General features: G+C 39.0%; 1 protein-coding gene across 1 annotated transcript; it reads left to right on the forward strand.

Annotated features, from left to right (window-relative positions):
• The first annotated feature begins 951 nt into the window (after nt 1-951).
• On the forward strand, nt 952-15,427 carry LOC143282018 (proteasome subunit alpha type-4-like). The gene is made up of 8 exons (XM_076587435.1): nt 952-971; nt 4,209-4,251; nt 4,492-4,654; nt 6,129-6,206; nt 7,285-7,373; nt 7,968-8,098; nt 9,245-9,368; nt 13,645-15,427. Exons 1-8 carry the CDS (start codon nt 969-971, stop codon nt 13,791-13,793), a joined length of 780 nt encoding a protein of 259 aa, XP_076443550.1. The 5' UTR covers nt 952-968; the 3' UTR covers nt 13,794-15,427.
• The last annotated feature ends 481 nt before the right edge of the window (nt 15,428-15,908 follow it).

Raw genomic sequence — 15,908 nt, forward strand, 5'->3', positions numbered from 1 at the left:
GTAAGAGAAAGAGAGAGGGAAAAAAACTGACAGAAAGAGAGAGACAGAGAGAGAGAGACAGAGAAAGAGAGAGAGAGAGTGGCAGAGAAGGGGAGAGACAGAGAAACAGAAAATGACAGACGAAGAGAGAGAGAGAGAGAGAGAGAGAGAGAGAGAGAGAGAGAGAGAGAGAGAGAGAGCGTTTCCCCGCAGATACACTGAGTCGTGATGAAAAAGTCAAGTCCACTCCACACAACAGCGGGCCCAACACACAAGTCGCTGCTCAACTCTGAAGGCGGACGGCTGGTATGAAGAGAACACATAACACATTCATCATTCCATTCCACAACACATCTTTGATCAAGCAGAAAGCATTATCAGTCACTGGCAAATGTATACATGAATCTGTATTTGACTGTTTTGTGAGAGGGAGTATCGACACGGGGGGATATCGACACGGGGGAGTATCGACACGAGGGAGTATTGACGCGGGGTAGTATCGACACGGGGGAGTCGGTATCGGGCTGACACCGGCAAAAACATAACTTGCAAGGGAATGATAGCCATGCCTATTCAACAACACTGTAAGCAGCTATCTCCCTGCAATTTTGGAGCTGCAAGGCATTGAGCGAACCATCCTACAATACGAATCCGCTTCTGCATTGTTGTATGAAAAAATAACAACAACAACAAAAACAAACACCAAATGTTCATTAGATTTTTAGATCAGTTATCACAATATCAGTGCCTGCACGGCATGTTAATGGGGCATTACTCTTCCGCTTTTAACAGCAAGCGTAGCTTTATAGTTAGTCACGTATCTTTTAGTTTCTTTGTAAATCAATCCAGATGAAAAAAAAATGTTGTAAATTTTCCACTTTGATAGAATGTTTTACAAAGAATTTAATGTTTTGAGAAAATTAAGACAATGGTTCACTTATCTAAATCACATAGTTGTTTATTTGGTTTCGAATATCTCCTCAAGCAAAATGGTGGGTACTCGAAAATGCCGTCTTCTGCATGCAACCACATTGCCGTTTACTTGTTATTTACTATATTGTTGTTTTGAGTCAGTTCCAGTTACGTCATTTAAACAATACATTTGAATGATATAAGCCGTATTTTCATTCCTGAAAAGTATTTCAGCGTTGTGAGCATGAACCAGCGTCGCAGAGCTGCGTTTCGCTGTGCCGATTTTGCTAAATCATTTCTTTGAAAAAAGAAAAAAAGTTCATCGGACATTGTTGTGCTTCTTTGAAAATCATTCGTATTTTTCAAACCAATTTGATCAAATTGATAAGTTACATAGCGCCTATCCTCAGCCAGAGACCAAGCTCTAAGCGCTTTACAAATACGGGGCCAATTGCACAACAGGCTGCCTACCTGGGTAGAGCTGACTGACGGCAGTCATTGGGCGCTCATCATTCGTTTCCAGTGTCATTCAGTAAGATATCAGGCGCGCGCGCGCACACACACACACACACACACACACAAAATCAGATTTCAGGCACACACACACACACACAACCAGACATTTAACATTTTAGGCCGGCGCTGGGCATCGAACCGCGATCGATGTGCAACGAACAGCTCGAAATCGGTCCCAAATGATTAACAGATATAACATTCAATTGTCGGTCAGTGAAAGTCTATAAGGACCTTTCTTGATTCTTGAGTTTGTCCTTCATGAACTGTCCACTAATGCTTAATACTTTTCTCTAGTGTTTTCACAGTGGAAGATGTCACCAGTGTTCCTTCTTTTGAGTCAGAATGCAAGGCTTCAACAGATTATGTTGAAGTTTCAGAAAAGATTATTAGTGACAAACTTTCACAGTTAAAGGTACATAAAACGACTGGTCCTGATGGAATACACCCTTATTTGCTAAAAGAATTACATAATAGTTTAGCTATTCCCTTAAAGATTTTGTTTGTTAAGACTGTATCACATGGTAAGATCCCACAGGCATGGAAAGTAGCACAAGTAAAACCAATATTTAAGAAAGGTAACAAACAAGACCCTGGAAACTATCGATCAGTAAGTTTGACATCGGTTGTATGTAAAGTTTTTGAAGGTTTCATACGTGATACTTTGAATAAACATTTGATTGATAACGACTTACTGTCTGATTATCAGTTTGGCTTTACCAGTGGTAGATCCTGTGTGACTCAGTTGTTGAATACTGTACATGACTGGATGCAGTCACTTGAAAACAATTAACCAATGGATGCAATTTATCTGGACTTACAGAAGGCGTTCGATAAAGTTCCACATAATAGGTTAATTGCTAAATTGCAAGGGTACGGTATTTGTGGTAAATTGTTGGAATGGATAAAAGACTTCTTATAATGTTATATGAGAGAACACAGTACGTATCAGTAGGGACCGAGTCATTGTGTCCTGTTAAGGTGAGTAGTGGTGTTCCCCAAGGCAGTGTCTTGGGGCCCACACTCTTTGTATTTTATATAAATGACATGCCTGACATACTAGACTGTTTTGTGAAAATCTTTGCAGATGATAAAAGATCTATGAGGAAGTAGATTCTGATGTTGGTAGATTGAAATTACAAGTTAGTATTGATAATTTAGTACACTGGACTGACAGATGGCAAATTAAATTTAATAGCAATAAATGTAAAGTTTTACACGTAGGCAGAAATAATCCACATTATAAGTATTATATGAATGGTACGGACTTGCAGGAGACTTCAGCGGAGAGAGATCTTGGAGTCATTGTTGACTCTGGTCTCTCTTTTGATGTTCATGTTAATGAAACCATTAAAAAAGCCAATAGATTGACCAGAATGTTAGTTGGAAATATACAGTGTAAAAGTAAAGACAAAAGTCATTAAGACTTAGTCAGGCCAGTCTTAGAATATGGGAATGTTGTTTGGAATACGGGTTTAGTGAAACATATAGACAATATTGAAAATGTTCAACAAAGATTTACAAAAAGAATCTTTGGCTTTGCTGATATGGACTATGAAAGTAGGTTGCAAGCACTTAAGTTACCTAGTTTAGAATATAGAAGACTGCGTGGTGATTTAATAGAGATGTATAAAATGACACATGGATTATATGACAGCAGAACTATAAACTCTTTTGTTTACATTGAATGAGAACAGTGCCACAAGAGGTTATTCCTACAAACTATTAAAAGTTGCAGTTAAAACTTCCAGATTTGCACATTTCTTTACTAACAGAGTAACAAATGTTTGGAACAATTTGTCACAAGACGTTGTTTCCGCAGGAACAGTGAATACATTTAAAAATTATCTTGATATTCATTTAAAAAATTTTAAATACAAAACTCATTTACATATTTATTGATTTTTCAAGCATTGCGCACTCAATGTTGAAAAGTGCATCAGACATATGTGGGGACTCTCTTTTTCTTCCCCACTTCAAGCGGGCAAAAGGCCTTGTTAGGCCTGCACGCCTTGATATTGATATGATAATAGAACCGCATACAGAAAAGTCCAACCAGGAATCAAACTCTTGATCCACAGATTGGTCACGTGACCCACAACACCACCTCCTGACTTGTATTTGCTAAATCTCCCACCAATATTACCAATGAAGTCCCACTATATTTTTTTTTAATTACCGACAAGCTCCCACCAAAATCATTGTTTGCAACAATTACCAGTGTCATTCAATGACATTTTTTCAGGATCTCAAGCAAAGTACCGAGCTTTGTTTCAATCGAGGATCGATGCCCAGCTACTTCGAACATTTTGCTTGTGTGACCATTTTGTTTATTTGTGAGATCTACGAGGGCTATGAACAGTGGCTGCCTTTGTTCCCAGCATTTTTCCTGCAGATGTAAGAATGTTGTTGTTTGACGTGTTGACTTGGATGTTGGAAACTACATTGCGACTCTGGGTACAATGCAAGTACTTGGATTCTTTTCAGTGCAACTCAGGCAGTGAGCTTAGACCTATCTATACTGATAGAGATGTAATGGTAGAACTCTACTTTGCAGTCGCTCCTGTCACCCTCATTCTTGTACAGTGTGATGACATTAGTGTCCCAGGTGTCATTTGGCACTGCACTTTTCTCCACAGAGGCATAGGATTTAATGTAGCTCAGTGATAATGATCCGTCTGCAGTATTTCAAGACTTCAGCTGGGATGCATGGTATGCATTGTTGTTTTAATCATTATCATATTGTTGCACAGAATGTGTGAGCTTTTTCATGGTCTGAAATTAATTTGGTGGGTTTTTTTCAGGCACGACGTTATGATTCCAGAACCACAATATTCTCCCCTGAAGGTAAGCCAGTGAGCATTTTGATATTGGTAATTTGATTCGAAAAACAGCATCCTGGTTAATTGTAAACTGAATATTAAGTTTCACTTTCAAGGTGTCAAAGCGAGTGAATTGTATACACTACACCACATCTACTGTTTAAAAAAGAAAAAAAGAAATTGTCATATTTACTGGTAGTTATTATTTGATTAAGTTGGACTTCTAGTCTCCTTACTTCAATGCTGAATTTCATCTTGTGCGCAGGGCGCCTGTATCAGGTGGAGTATGCCATGGAGGCCATTGGGCATGCTGGGACCTGTCTAGGTATCTTGGCCAGGGATGGCATTGTGCTGGCTGCCGAGCGACGCAACACCAACAAGCTGCTGGATGAAGTGTCCTACTCTGAAAAGATCTACAGACTCAGCGAGTAAGTTGCGGAGTGATATTTATGAGTGGAAGAGAGTGAAATTGCAAGGGAGAATGATATAGAAAACAGGAGTGTGTGTATGTTACTTGAATTTAAATCATAATATGAGTAAGCTGGAGTGAGGTTTGTGACAGTGTGAAATTACAAGGGAGAATGATAGAAAACAGGAGTGTTTGTGTTACTTGAAATGATAATATGCTTGTGTGTTTGTGAGAGAGTTTGCTATGTGTCTCTGTGTGTGTCTGTGTCCCAGTGCTCAGCTGTCTATTTCAGGGTGATTGAAGGAGGAAAGTCATTTTATTGATTGTATGTTACTGTTATTGGTGGTTGTGCTTAACTGAACTGTTGAATTGGACAGAATCTAACTGTAATGGGAAATAAAGATCATTAAGTTAGCAGCAAAATGTTTGTGTCTGATATTATGCATGTTACAATAAATCTGTGTGATCATGAAATAATAATCATTGATACATTTCTGCTGAAATTTCTGGGAAATGATATAAGTATATTGCCTGTGACACTGACAGTCAACAGAGTGTCAATGAAGTATTGAAAGTGTCAGGATTTCCATGAATTTCACAAAAAAGGGACATCTGATCCATGGTTTTCAAAAACACATCTCTTAGATAGTGAGAGGCTTGTGAACTCAGCACAAGAGCATATATGACAAATTTTCAGTGAAAAGTTCATGGTTGTTTAGTTAAGGATAGAGAAGAGAACTGGGACTGCTAAATTCAGTTGGTCAGTCAGATGATTTGGTCTGAAAACTGGGAGCTGAACATGGTGGGGGAACTTCTGCAGGATAGACCTTTCTTTTGTTCAGTCTGAATGAAAGGAGGAGCAAAAAAAAAACCATGTACAATGCCACTGTTATGAAAATATGTGATTATATTATGCTGTTTGAGTTTTACTGAACAAGTAAATTACCTCTTCTCTTTTTCATCATGCTTTGTATCTGACTTGCCTTATATATCTCTTTTAAGTTTTATGTCTCTTTCTCATGTACCATTTGTGTGGGGGGTTTTGGGGTTGTTGTTTTTTTGTTTTTTTTGTGTGTGTACACGTCTTTGTGATTGGACATGAAACTAAACACAAACCATCTGATGATCTACAGACCTGATCATCATCATGCATACCCTGGAGAAATAAATGATAGGTGGATGTGCATGGGATAAAAAATCAGGCTCAAATGTATTTTTCCTTTGGGCTTTATTCAGTCCCATTAATTTACAGACATACATTAAATATACATGTATGTGTGCACATGGTTGAAGCCTGACTCGGTCAGTGACACAGGAAATGAATGATGAGCACCAAACTTCACCAGAAATTATGCTTGCATTGAAACATATAAACTGGCATGAGAAAAGGAATAATGACTATGTTGATAATTTTACTGAGGAGCTCATCCCAGGGGTTCCACAACTTTCAATGAACATGCTGTTCAGTAAACTGATTTTTGTGTGTGTTCCAGTGACATGGCATGCAGTGTGGCAGGAATCACATCTGATGCCAATGTACTCACCAATGAACTGCGTCTCATTGCACAGAGGTTAGTCAAGTGGACTTATAAATCTTTGTTAAAACTGGTATGGAATGAAGGGGGGCACGGTGTGTCTCCCAGTTCCCCTCCCTCTCACCACCAACGCCACCCACTGCCCCACTCCTTTGCCCCTCCCTACCATTGTCCTTGTTTTTCAGGGATTTTTGTATTTGGTATGGGGAACTTGTGTAATTGTTATGTGTCTGTATGAGGTTGCATGACAGTCTTGGTCACTAAAGTACACCTCTCTGTATTTACTACTAATAATAATGTCACATGAACTTGATGAAGTGGGGGGAAACAAGTCTATGAATTGACAATGTTGTACATGTATTTGTTCTCTAAATTGTTTCATTTTGCATCAGTAAAATGGGTAGTCTGTGGCCATCTCCATTTATACCACTTGCACTTGACTTTGTAAACATTGGTCATGATGCATTGAAAGATTATCTGTATCCAGTCCTTTTGAAATAATGTTTTTCCTTTTCACTACAGCCAGTACATGTATTCATTTTGTTCATTTTGGTTTTTGATAATGTGAAAATGAACCTGTCGGGAATGTCACATAGCCTTTGATAAACTCTGTGAATCAGAAAGCATCTTGCCTACTGCGCAGTAGTAACGAAATTGCTTATGATGTGCTCAGTGTAGTTTGATTGTTGATGGTAGGCAAATTACTGATATGCTCAGTGTAGTTTGATTGTTGATGGTAGACAAATTAGTTAATTACTGATATGCTAAGTGTAATTTGCTGATGGTAGGCAGATTACTGATGACATGCTCAGTGTAGTTTGACTGTTGATGGTAGGCAAATTTCTGATGATATGCCCAGTGAAGTTTGATTGCTGATGGTAGGCAAATTACTGATGGCATGCTTACTGATGGTAGGCAAATTACTTAAGATGATTATGCTCAGTGTAGTTTGATTACTGATGGTAGGCAAATTACTGATGATATGCACAGTGTAGTTTGATGGCTGATGGTAGGCAAATTACTGATGATATGCTCAGTGCTGAGTGTAGTTTGGTTACTGATGGTAGGGTAGTTACTGATGATATGCTTAGTGTCATTTGATTGCTGATGGCAGGTACCTGCTACAGTACCAGGAACCTATACCCTGTGAACAGGTAGTGGCAACATTGTGCGACATTAAACAGGCCTACACACAGTTTGGTGGTAAGTGCTATTTGTAAAGCTTCTGCTTGTTGTGCTGAGTGTTCTAGTTTTTATTGCTGCATTGTATTGTCTGCAAATACAATTTGTTTAAACCAAGTACTTTTTATTATTGTGCAAATTAAAATCTTGACATTGTGGAGTCCATGCTTTGATCGGAACAAAATGAAACTTCTGAAGAACTAGAATGCCTTTTTGATTATATTATTTGGAAATCATTAAATCATACTGTAAATGCTACAATGCCGTTGTGTATTTTCTTTTTTTTGATGGATATTTTTGACGGGTTATGAGGCTTGGGCTGCAAAATCCATTCCCCCTAATTCTTATGTAATTCTACTTCCAGTATCTGGATAACAGTAAACAAGTCTTTATGCAGCTTGGACTGTGCATCGGTGATGGGTTGTTTTGACACTTAAATGTGTGTGAAAGAGTGTGTTTGCTTAGACCACTTTTGTTGCGCACAATGAAAAACTGAATGGTATTAAGAGAGTAATGCAATTCTGTATCAGCAACAGTGTGTGGCAAGTGTTGTAGACAGTTATCAGCATATGTGGTGGTGTTTAGTTCTGTAACTGTGGCTGATTGTTGTGACAGGCAAGCGTCCCTTTGGTGTGTCCATCCTCTACATGGGATGGGACAAACACTATGGGTTCCAGCTGTACCAGAGCGACCCAAGCGGTAACTATGGAGGCTGGAAAGCCACGTGCATTGGCAACAACAGTGCTGTGAGTATTTCCTTTTCAATAACAGACAGCTTAGCCTTACAGACATGCCTACTGTCCCAATTTGTCCTTATGTGTTCTTGAAAACCAGCAAAAAAATGGCATCACATTATGGGGGGAAAAACAACGAAAAAACCTAGCCATTCTTAAGAAAAAAAAATGCATGGTTGATTCCTTTAGGCAGTCACACTGGCAGTTTAGACATGCATGCATCATCATTCTGTCGGAACTGGAAATTGAGAAAGGCCACTAAAATGAATGAGCAAACCAACATGGCGATGAAGAGGAATGTGTATGAGAAAAGTCCAAGCAGCTACAAACAGGGTGAATGCAGAACACCACCTACATCAAAATTAGCACCAGTGTTTTTGGCTGTGTGACCTCAGAGCTACAAGACCCAGACCTGGAACTGTAATGTAGTGTTACTGTAATTCTGGTTCATGCCAGATACTTGGAAGCTGTTGATAGTCAGATTCTGGGACAGTTTACTGCTAGGATGTGTTCCTTTGTATGGCTGGTAAAGTGTATGGTGCTATGCAGTACAGGTGGCTTTTGAAAATTGGTTGAGAATTTGAATGGAATATAGGAGCATTAGAATTGGGTGGATCAGGGATTGTGAAGTTCTGATAAAGTTGTTATGAAAGCAGCCAAGTTTTTTGTTGTTTTTTTCACATTCTGTTTTGCAGAACCATCAGTTTCATGCAAAGCAGTAAGAAGTGCAGAAAAGTATTCCATTATGGACAGGTTTCTTTGAGTTTTGCTGAGAGTGATATTCAGAGTGTTTCAGTCAGAAAGAAAACAAAAATACACTACAACTATTCTATGTAGTATTCACCTTCTGAAATCCTATTCAAACTCAAAAACAGTCTTCAGTAAAAGTGCCATCTTTTTTATTATTAAACAAAAAGGTAAACACCACAGCCTTGCTATTTTCTGGAGACTAGTAGTCTTTTCTTCACCATCTTGGTCATGGTGATCAAAGCAGTATCCTCTCTTCGACACTCAGTTTGAAAAGCATTCACTTTTTTTTTTCATAACAACCCAAAGTTGGTTAACTTACAGTAAATTTGACAGTCAAGACTTAAACATGTGCTGGATTGACTGACACATGATTTTTTTTTTTTTTTTTTTTTTTCTTCAAAAACACAGAATGCAGTGTCCCTGCTGAAGCAGGAGTACAAGGAAGGGGAGACAAGCCTGGAGGAGGCACTGGCCTTGTCTGTGAAAGTGCTGAGCAAGACCCTGGATCTAACTAAGCTGACTCCCGACAAAGGTGGGTTTATGATTTCTTATAATTTTATTGCGAAGCAGATAAGTGTCCCATTACTGTTTCATTGGCTAGGTCATTGTCCAGATACATTTTTTTTTTTTTTTTTTTTTTTAGCTCTGACAGCAGCTTCCATGAAAACAAGATAGGCATTATCATATCCGCAGCCTGGAGGCAGTTGCAGTCAGTGGCTTAGTCTTTGATTAACCAGGACATATTGTCTGCTTTGCATGGGCTAGACCGCAAAACATCTGCCTTTTCTTTGCTGCCTGAATGGATTTGGCCATGTGTCAGAACCATTTCTCAGTCTTCACAAAGACCAGAGATCTCTGGCTAGGTTTTCTGGATTGACTAAAGGATGAAACACCATGAATGTTCAAGACAACAGGTCCAAACAAGAAACTGCCATGACCACAACAATGACCATGACTGTCACTGTTGGTAAATGGTAAACAAAGCCTTTCAGTTCGTTGTCAAAAGTCTTTGAAAAGGAAAAGAATGCTTATCAGTTGAAGTGATGGAAATGAACAGAAGCAGTCAGAAAATGCCTCTTTTTTCTTTTCTTTTTTTTAATTTTTTTCCAAATCAGTTGTTTGACTAGAAAAGTATAAAGGGAAAGAAGAGAGAAAGATAGGGACAGGAGAGAAAACATGGAGAAAAACTTAAAATTTTATTCTTTATTTTCAAGACTAAATTTTCAGTTACACACACTGATGTGTCTTCAAAGTACATGAGGGTTCATAACATAATTAAGGGGCGACTTGGGACTGAAAACAGTGTTTGGGGTCAAAATTTTGTGATTTGGGATCATTGCATTTTTTGCTTCAATAAAGTCTATACTACACCACTGTGTGTCTGGTTTTGCTGAAAATGGCTATTTTATGTGCAAAAAACATCTTTGAAAAACATTGGTGTAATGAAAAAATGCTTCGTTTGTTTCCAAACTGCCGAAAACACATCATTTTTAGTCTTTAGTTACCGCCATTTTCAGCCAAGAAGGGTGATAGTGTGGCATATGAATCTGTAGAGTGGAGTCTCAGCTACACACATATGTCACTGGTTCATGTGTACAACCCTCTGACAAAGCACAAAACCCACGAAAATCACCCCACTAAACTGATGTCATTTTCCTTATTTGGGAGACAGTCAGATCGAGGCTATAAAACTTGATTCTCGATTGGTTGGTTTTCGCCATGTGAGCGGTATGGATATGCAAATAACCGCGATGCATGCGCAGTGACACCTTCCGCTCATTTGTTGACAGTGCACCTGCAGGTCAATTCAGCTTGTATCAACAGCGAAAAAACATGCCAGAACGAAAATTTCACACTGAAAATGCCTTCAAGGAAGAAGCAACAGCTAGCGGATGCAAGAGTTGCAAAGCATGGAAAGGCGTTGCGATCGGCTGATTGTTTGGATGATTCAGTCCAATGTTTGGCCGGCATTGTGTCCAACACACACGACAGTGGTGACATGAAAGACATTTCCAACGTCCAAACTCCGACAAACAACGAACTGTCTGCCTCTGCAAGCAAACTACAGAAGTTTCGCAAAAACAGTGCTTGTGCAGCAACGTCCAGGGAGTCCGATCATGACTACTTCATTGTTGAACTGGGGCAGTTGAATGAACTGATAGGCAATGTGTTGTGTCCATGCTGCCAGACAAACACAGTGTCAATCAACCTTGGACATTCCATGGGGTTTTCTCTTTCAGTGCACTTGGTTTGTTGAGAGCGTGCAAGTGACACATCAGTCTATAGCTCACCGAGGATTCATAGGCGTAATGATGTGAAAACTGGGTTTGAAATCAACAGACTCGCTACACTTTATACACACGAAGTAGGAAGTGGGTATTCTGCTCTAAGAAAACTGGCTGCAGATTTTGGAATGCCCACCATGAATGAATCAACATTTCATGGACTGAACAAGAAAGTGTGATGTTGTTGCCACTACCTGCGAGGCCACACTTGACACCAGTGTATCTATTGTAAAAGAGGAGTATACTGAACTCTTTCCTGAAGGCAGACCAGAGCCCCAGGAAGAAGAGGAGGATAGGAAGACAGAGTGGGATGTTGATGACGGAGTTCCTTGAATTGATGTATCATTTGATGGCACTTAGCACAAGAGGGGCTTTACATCCCATTATGGAAACTATATACAGAAGATTTTCAACGCCAGCTCTTCTCAGGCGGCTTCTTCATGGCAAAACACAGAATGCCAATGAAAGTTTGAACAATCTGATCTGGGTTCACTGCCCTAAGACCAAATTTGTAGGCAAAGCACGTCTCCAGGCTGCAGTCCATCATGCAGTCTGCAAATTCAACAAGGGGAACATTGCTTCCCATGAACTGACACTGAATCCTTGAAGAAGAAAACAGGTGAGTCAGAAAAGCAGAAGAGGCAGCGGCGGCAGCTTATGTCATACAAAGGCGAGAGCAACGTGTTCAGCGGTTGCACAATTTGGCCCAGCAGGAGGACAGGGAAGGGGCAGTGTACGGCCCAGGGATTTTGAAGGACAAATAGAAGGCCAAAAACCATCCATAGACTCCCAGATACACAGAAAACAGCCACTGTTAGTGTGTATGTTCTTTATTTCTACAAATACTGGTTTTCAAAACTTTCAAACGCAGTTTTCTCAAAACTCGCATTTTCACCACAGATGCCTTCCTTCATTACTCATAACTCTGAACCCGCCTGATCAGTTTTCTTCATTCTTTTTTTGTTGTGTTCAGGAACCACTTACCTGTACAGCTATAGCGAGACTTTAGTAATATATAGTTAATTTTTAATCCCTCATAAAGCTAAGTGTCCTCCTGAATAATTCTGAAATATTTTCGTAAATGAAGAGATGGTCACACAATGTTTTTGTGCTATAAAATTTGTAAAATCTCTCTGCACTTGCATTCAGACAGCATTTATCTGTGTAAATAATGTATTTTTCTTTATTTCAAGAATATATTTTTCACACCATGCTCCTTGTTCTTTGTTGGCCATTTTGTGTGTATGCGTCATATTTTGATCTTTTATGCAAAAACTGTTGCTCCATGAGGGTATTTCTTGATTTTTATTGACTGGGGATGATTTCCAAGACAAAAAATCATAAGACTTTCAGAACAAACTTGAACAAATTTTTACTTCCAAGTCCCCCCTTTAGTGATGACACTTTTTTTTCACATAGCTGATTAACAGCTTTAATTCTGTAACTTGGGAGAATGTTTTTACTGATTGGTTTCAATATCCATTCATGCCAGTGTGAAGAGGACAAATGCCCTATTATATTTTGGTGCATCAGGACATTTGTCCTGTTGTCCTTGTGGATGTTACATCCCTGAAGGGCTCTTCTTCTCTCCTTCATCACTGCCAGCCACTTACACTACAGGGGGACTATAGGACTTTGACTTTGGAATTCATTCAGTAGGTGCCTGTTAGTTACTGTCTGTCCAGAAAAAATTAAAGTATGGACAGTTATATCCTTATGCTCTTCCAGAGTGCACTTTTAAGACACAGATAAGTTGCTTGCAGCAGATTGATAACCTTGACTCTTGACCTTTGTATAACAAAGTGGCATGGATCTGAAGTACTGACTGTACTGTAAGTGTAGTATTTTGTGTTACCAAGAGAAATTTGGTTAATTAACCTGAATAATGTGATGCAGTCCAAAGTTGGAAAAAGTCATGACTAAAAATGATGCCTGAAAAAGAAAGGGGGTGGGGGGTAACCTGTGGAGATCAAATTGCAGTATAAACATTGAGTCACTGAGCCAGGGATGGAAAAGCAGATGAGTTCTCTGAAGATGAAATAATTGCTCGCTTTGGCTGCAGTCAGACACAGTACATTTCTATATATTCTGAGCATTCTTTGGAGTGACTGAAACTTTAGCTTGACCTTTTCATGTGGCTTTTGTTGTTTGTTTGTTTGTTTGTTGTTGTTGTTTTCTCAGTTCTACTTTCCATTTCCTTTTACAGCACCTTTTTGTGCTTCACTGCTGTGCATGAGCTGGCTGAAATGATGGAATTAAAGTTTCTGCTGGTGAGAATGACAACAGACTCTAAAAGAGTTTAGTGTAATCTTTCCTTCTGTGTGGCAGAGTTAGGAGACATATTCCTCCCCGTCCCCCCTTACCCCTCCATCCCATGTACAATTGTTGACTTTTTGTTGTTCAGTACCAGTATCCTAATTCCTATATAGTTTGTGTTTTGTGCAGTCACTTGATTCTAGTCTGTGAATGGAAATGCTGTAGGGGATGGCACATTGTGTAATTTGTTTTTGTTTCTTTTTCCAGTGGAGATGGCCACACTGACACGCAAGGACGGCAAAACGGTGATGACTATACTGCCGGACAACCAGGTGGATGCTTTGATCAAAGCCCACGAGGCAGATGAGGCCAAAGCGGAGGCAGAGAAGAAAAAGGAACAAGAAAAGAAGAAATAACTTTTAAGAGTCCCTAAGTTTTCTTCATCAGTAACAGTGTCATTATAACTTGCGCATTGTGTGAGTGTGCTGCGGGATGAGTGTCTGTTATGGGCTTGAACTGAGTTATCACAAAGTCAGTTTGACTGAATAGTCCTATTGCCAAGATGATTGGGGGCTGATCATTTGATGTTTTAGTGTGTTCCATCAGTTTGGTTGTACTCCCAAGTCAAGATTTATACCAACATTCTTTTTTTTTCTTTGACTTGATACTAAGGAAAAAATGTCCATGGTTCAGCAGGGCAAAATAATCATTGTGTGAAGACTGCAGAAGTGTATGTTAGAGAAAAAACAGATAATGGAAATTAATGTATATTTTTGTGTGGAGAATGTCTTTAAATTAGAAAAAAATATATAGATGGACATACTATTGTGAACAGACATGCTCTGATTTGTAACTTTTAAATTCTGATAATTTGCTTCACTTTGAAGCAGGTGTTTCCCTATGGCACAGTGTCCATGTTTACTCCAAGAGGTGAAGGGGAGTCCCGATGCTTTATATTGTTTGAAATGTTGATAGTTTATTCAGGGAGGAATTCCCTTCTTGTGAGCAGTTACAGGTTTCTGGATAATCATTACAGACTCACCAGACACATAACAGTATCATTTTTCAAGGCATTTTATCATGAATGAATGAGTCCATTGAATTTCTATGTTCACAGTAAAGACAGCCAGTTACAGTGATGGAAAAGAATTGGTGGGTGTGTGGTGGTGGTGTTTTTTGTTTGTTTGTGTGTGTGTGTTTTTTTGGGGGGGAGGGGGGGTTTGGGGGGGGGGGGGGTTAATGTAGCTGCATTCCATTGCTCATGGGCTGTCCAATGCAGATCACCCAAGATTTTGTTCCGATCAAGTGAACAGTAACCTTTGGGCCTTTTCACTACCCAACCTTTGACAACTTCTGAATTATGAATGCCAGATTGAGTTCTGACAACCCACTTAAACCTGTGGAGTTGACAGCGTTGGCAGACTTCCACACAAAACTGATCCAGAAAAAAGGCAGAAAATATGCTGTTTTCCCTCCAAATTACATGTGACCACAAGTGAAAATACTTGAGAAGTTGGTTCCCTCTTCTTGCAGTTATGCATATGTAGGAACATAAACATTTGAATGAGACAAATTTTGATGCCAGAGCAGTGTTTGGGTGCATGGTTCAATGAGTTAAAGTGAAATAAAATGTTAACCATCCATCCCTCCTCCCCACCCATGCAAACAAATGTTTTTGAGGAAATTTTGTTTTGTTCCTAGTTGCCTATGAATAGTAAACATTAACTAAGTTTGATCCAGTTATATTTTGAAATGAATATGATGTGAGAAAAGGGATGGAACAGTCATGTCTCAAGGTGACAGGCATCAAGACTTCCATTTAGATTTCTATCATTTGGTTGCATCATCTGTTAACAGAGCTTGTCAGGGTCATTTTTTTTTTCAGTAAAAATTTGAGTTTTTTTCATCAGTCTGTTGGATTTTCATCAGATTTAAACACAAGATGGGTTACCCACTTAACACAAATGTCTGTGTGTACAATGCTTTGAGTGATCCCTGTGTTTGAAAGAACTGTGTGAAACTTTTTGTTGAATTAAATGTCAGACATGCATTCAACTTTGTTAATAATTTGTGAAAGTTTTTTGGGTTTTTTTTTTTGTCTTCTGCACTGTTTTTGTCAGCTCGTATGAAAGTGCATGTGTATGCACATTTGTGTGTGTGTGTATTCCTATAAAGCTTATACGAGAGCCTCTAATTGAAAATCTTACTTGTTAAGCAATAGTTCATCAGGAGTTATGTTTGTTTTTTTACTCTTTATACTGCCAGATAAGTAATTTTTCTACTGTATTTCCTGTATCAATTCAAAACTACAATAATTGTCATCAAGATGTTGAAAATATTTTTAATTTACAACACAGCAAAAGCAGTAATAATGACTGATTTTGATCATCAGTATGTACAAGTCTGTGTGCTGTAGAAGTGGTATCAGAATGCAGTTTTGTGTGCTGAAAAAGTCCAGCAACAATCTGCATCTTTTCATTCACATTAATGACAACAAAAGCAGGGACCTTAAGCAGGACCATGTTTACTGC

The sequence above is a fragment of the Babylonia areolata genome, chromosome 5 (assembly GCF_041734735.1).
Source record: "Babylonia areolata isolate BAREFJ2019XMU chromosome 5, ASM4173473v1, whole genome shotgun sequence".
Lineage (NCBI taxonomy): Eukaryota > Metazoa > Mollusca > Gastropoda > Neogastropoda > Buccinidae > Babylonia > Babylonia areolata.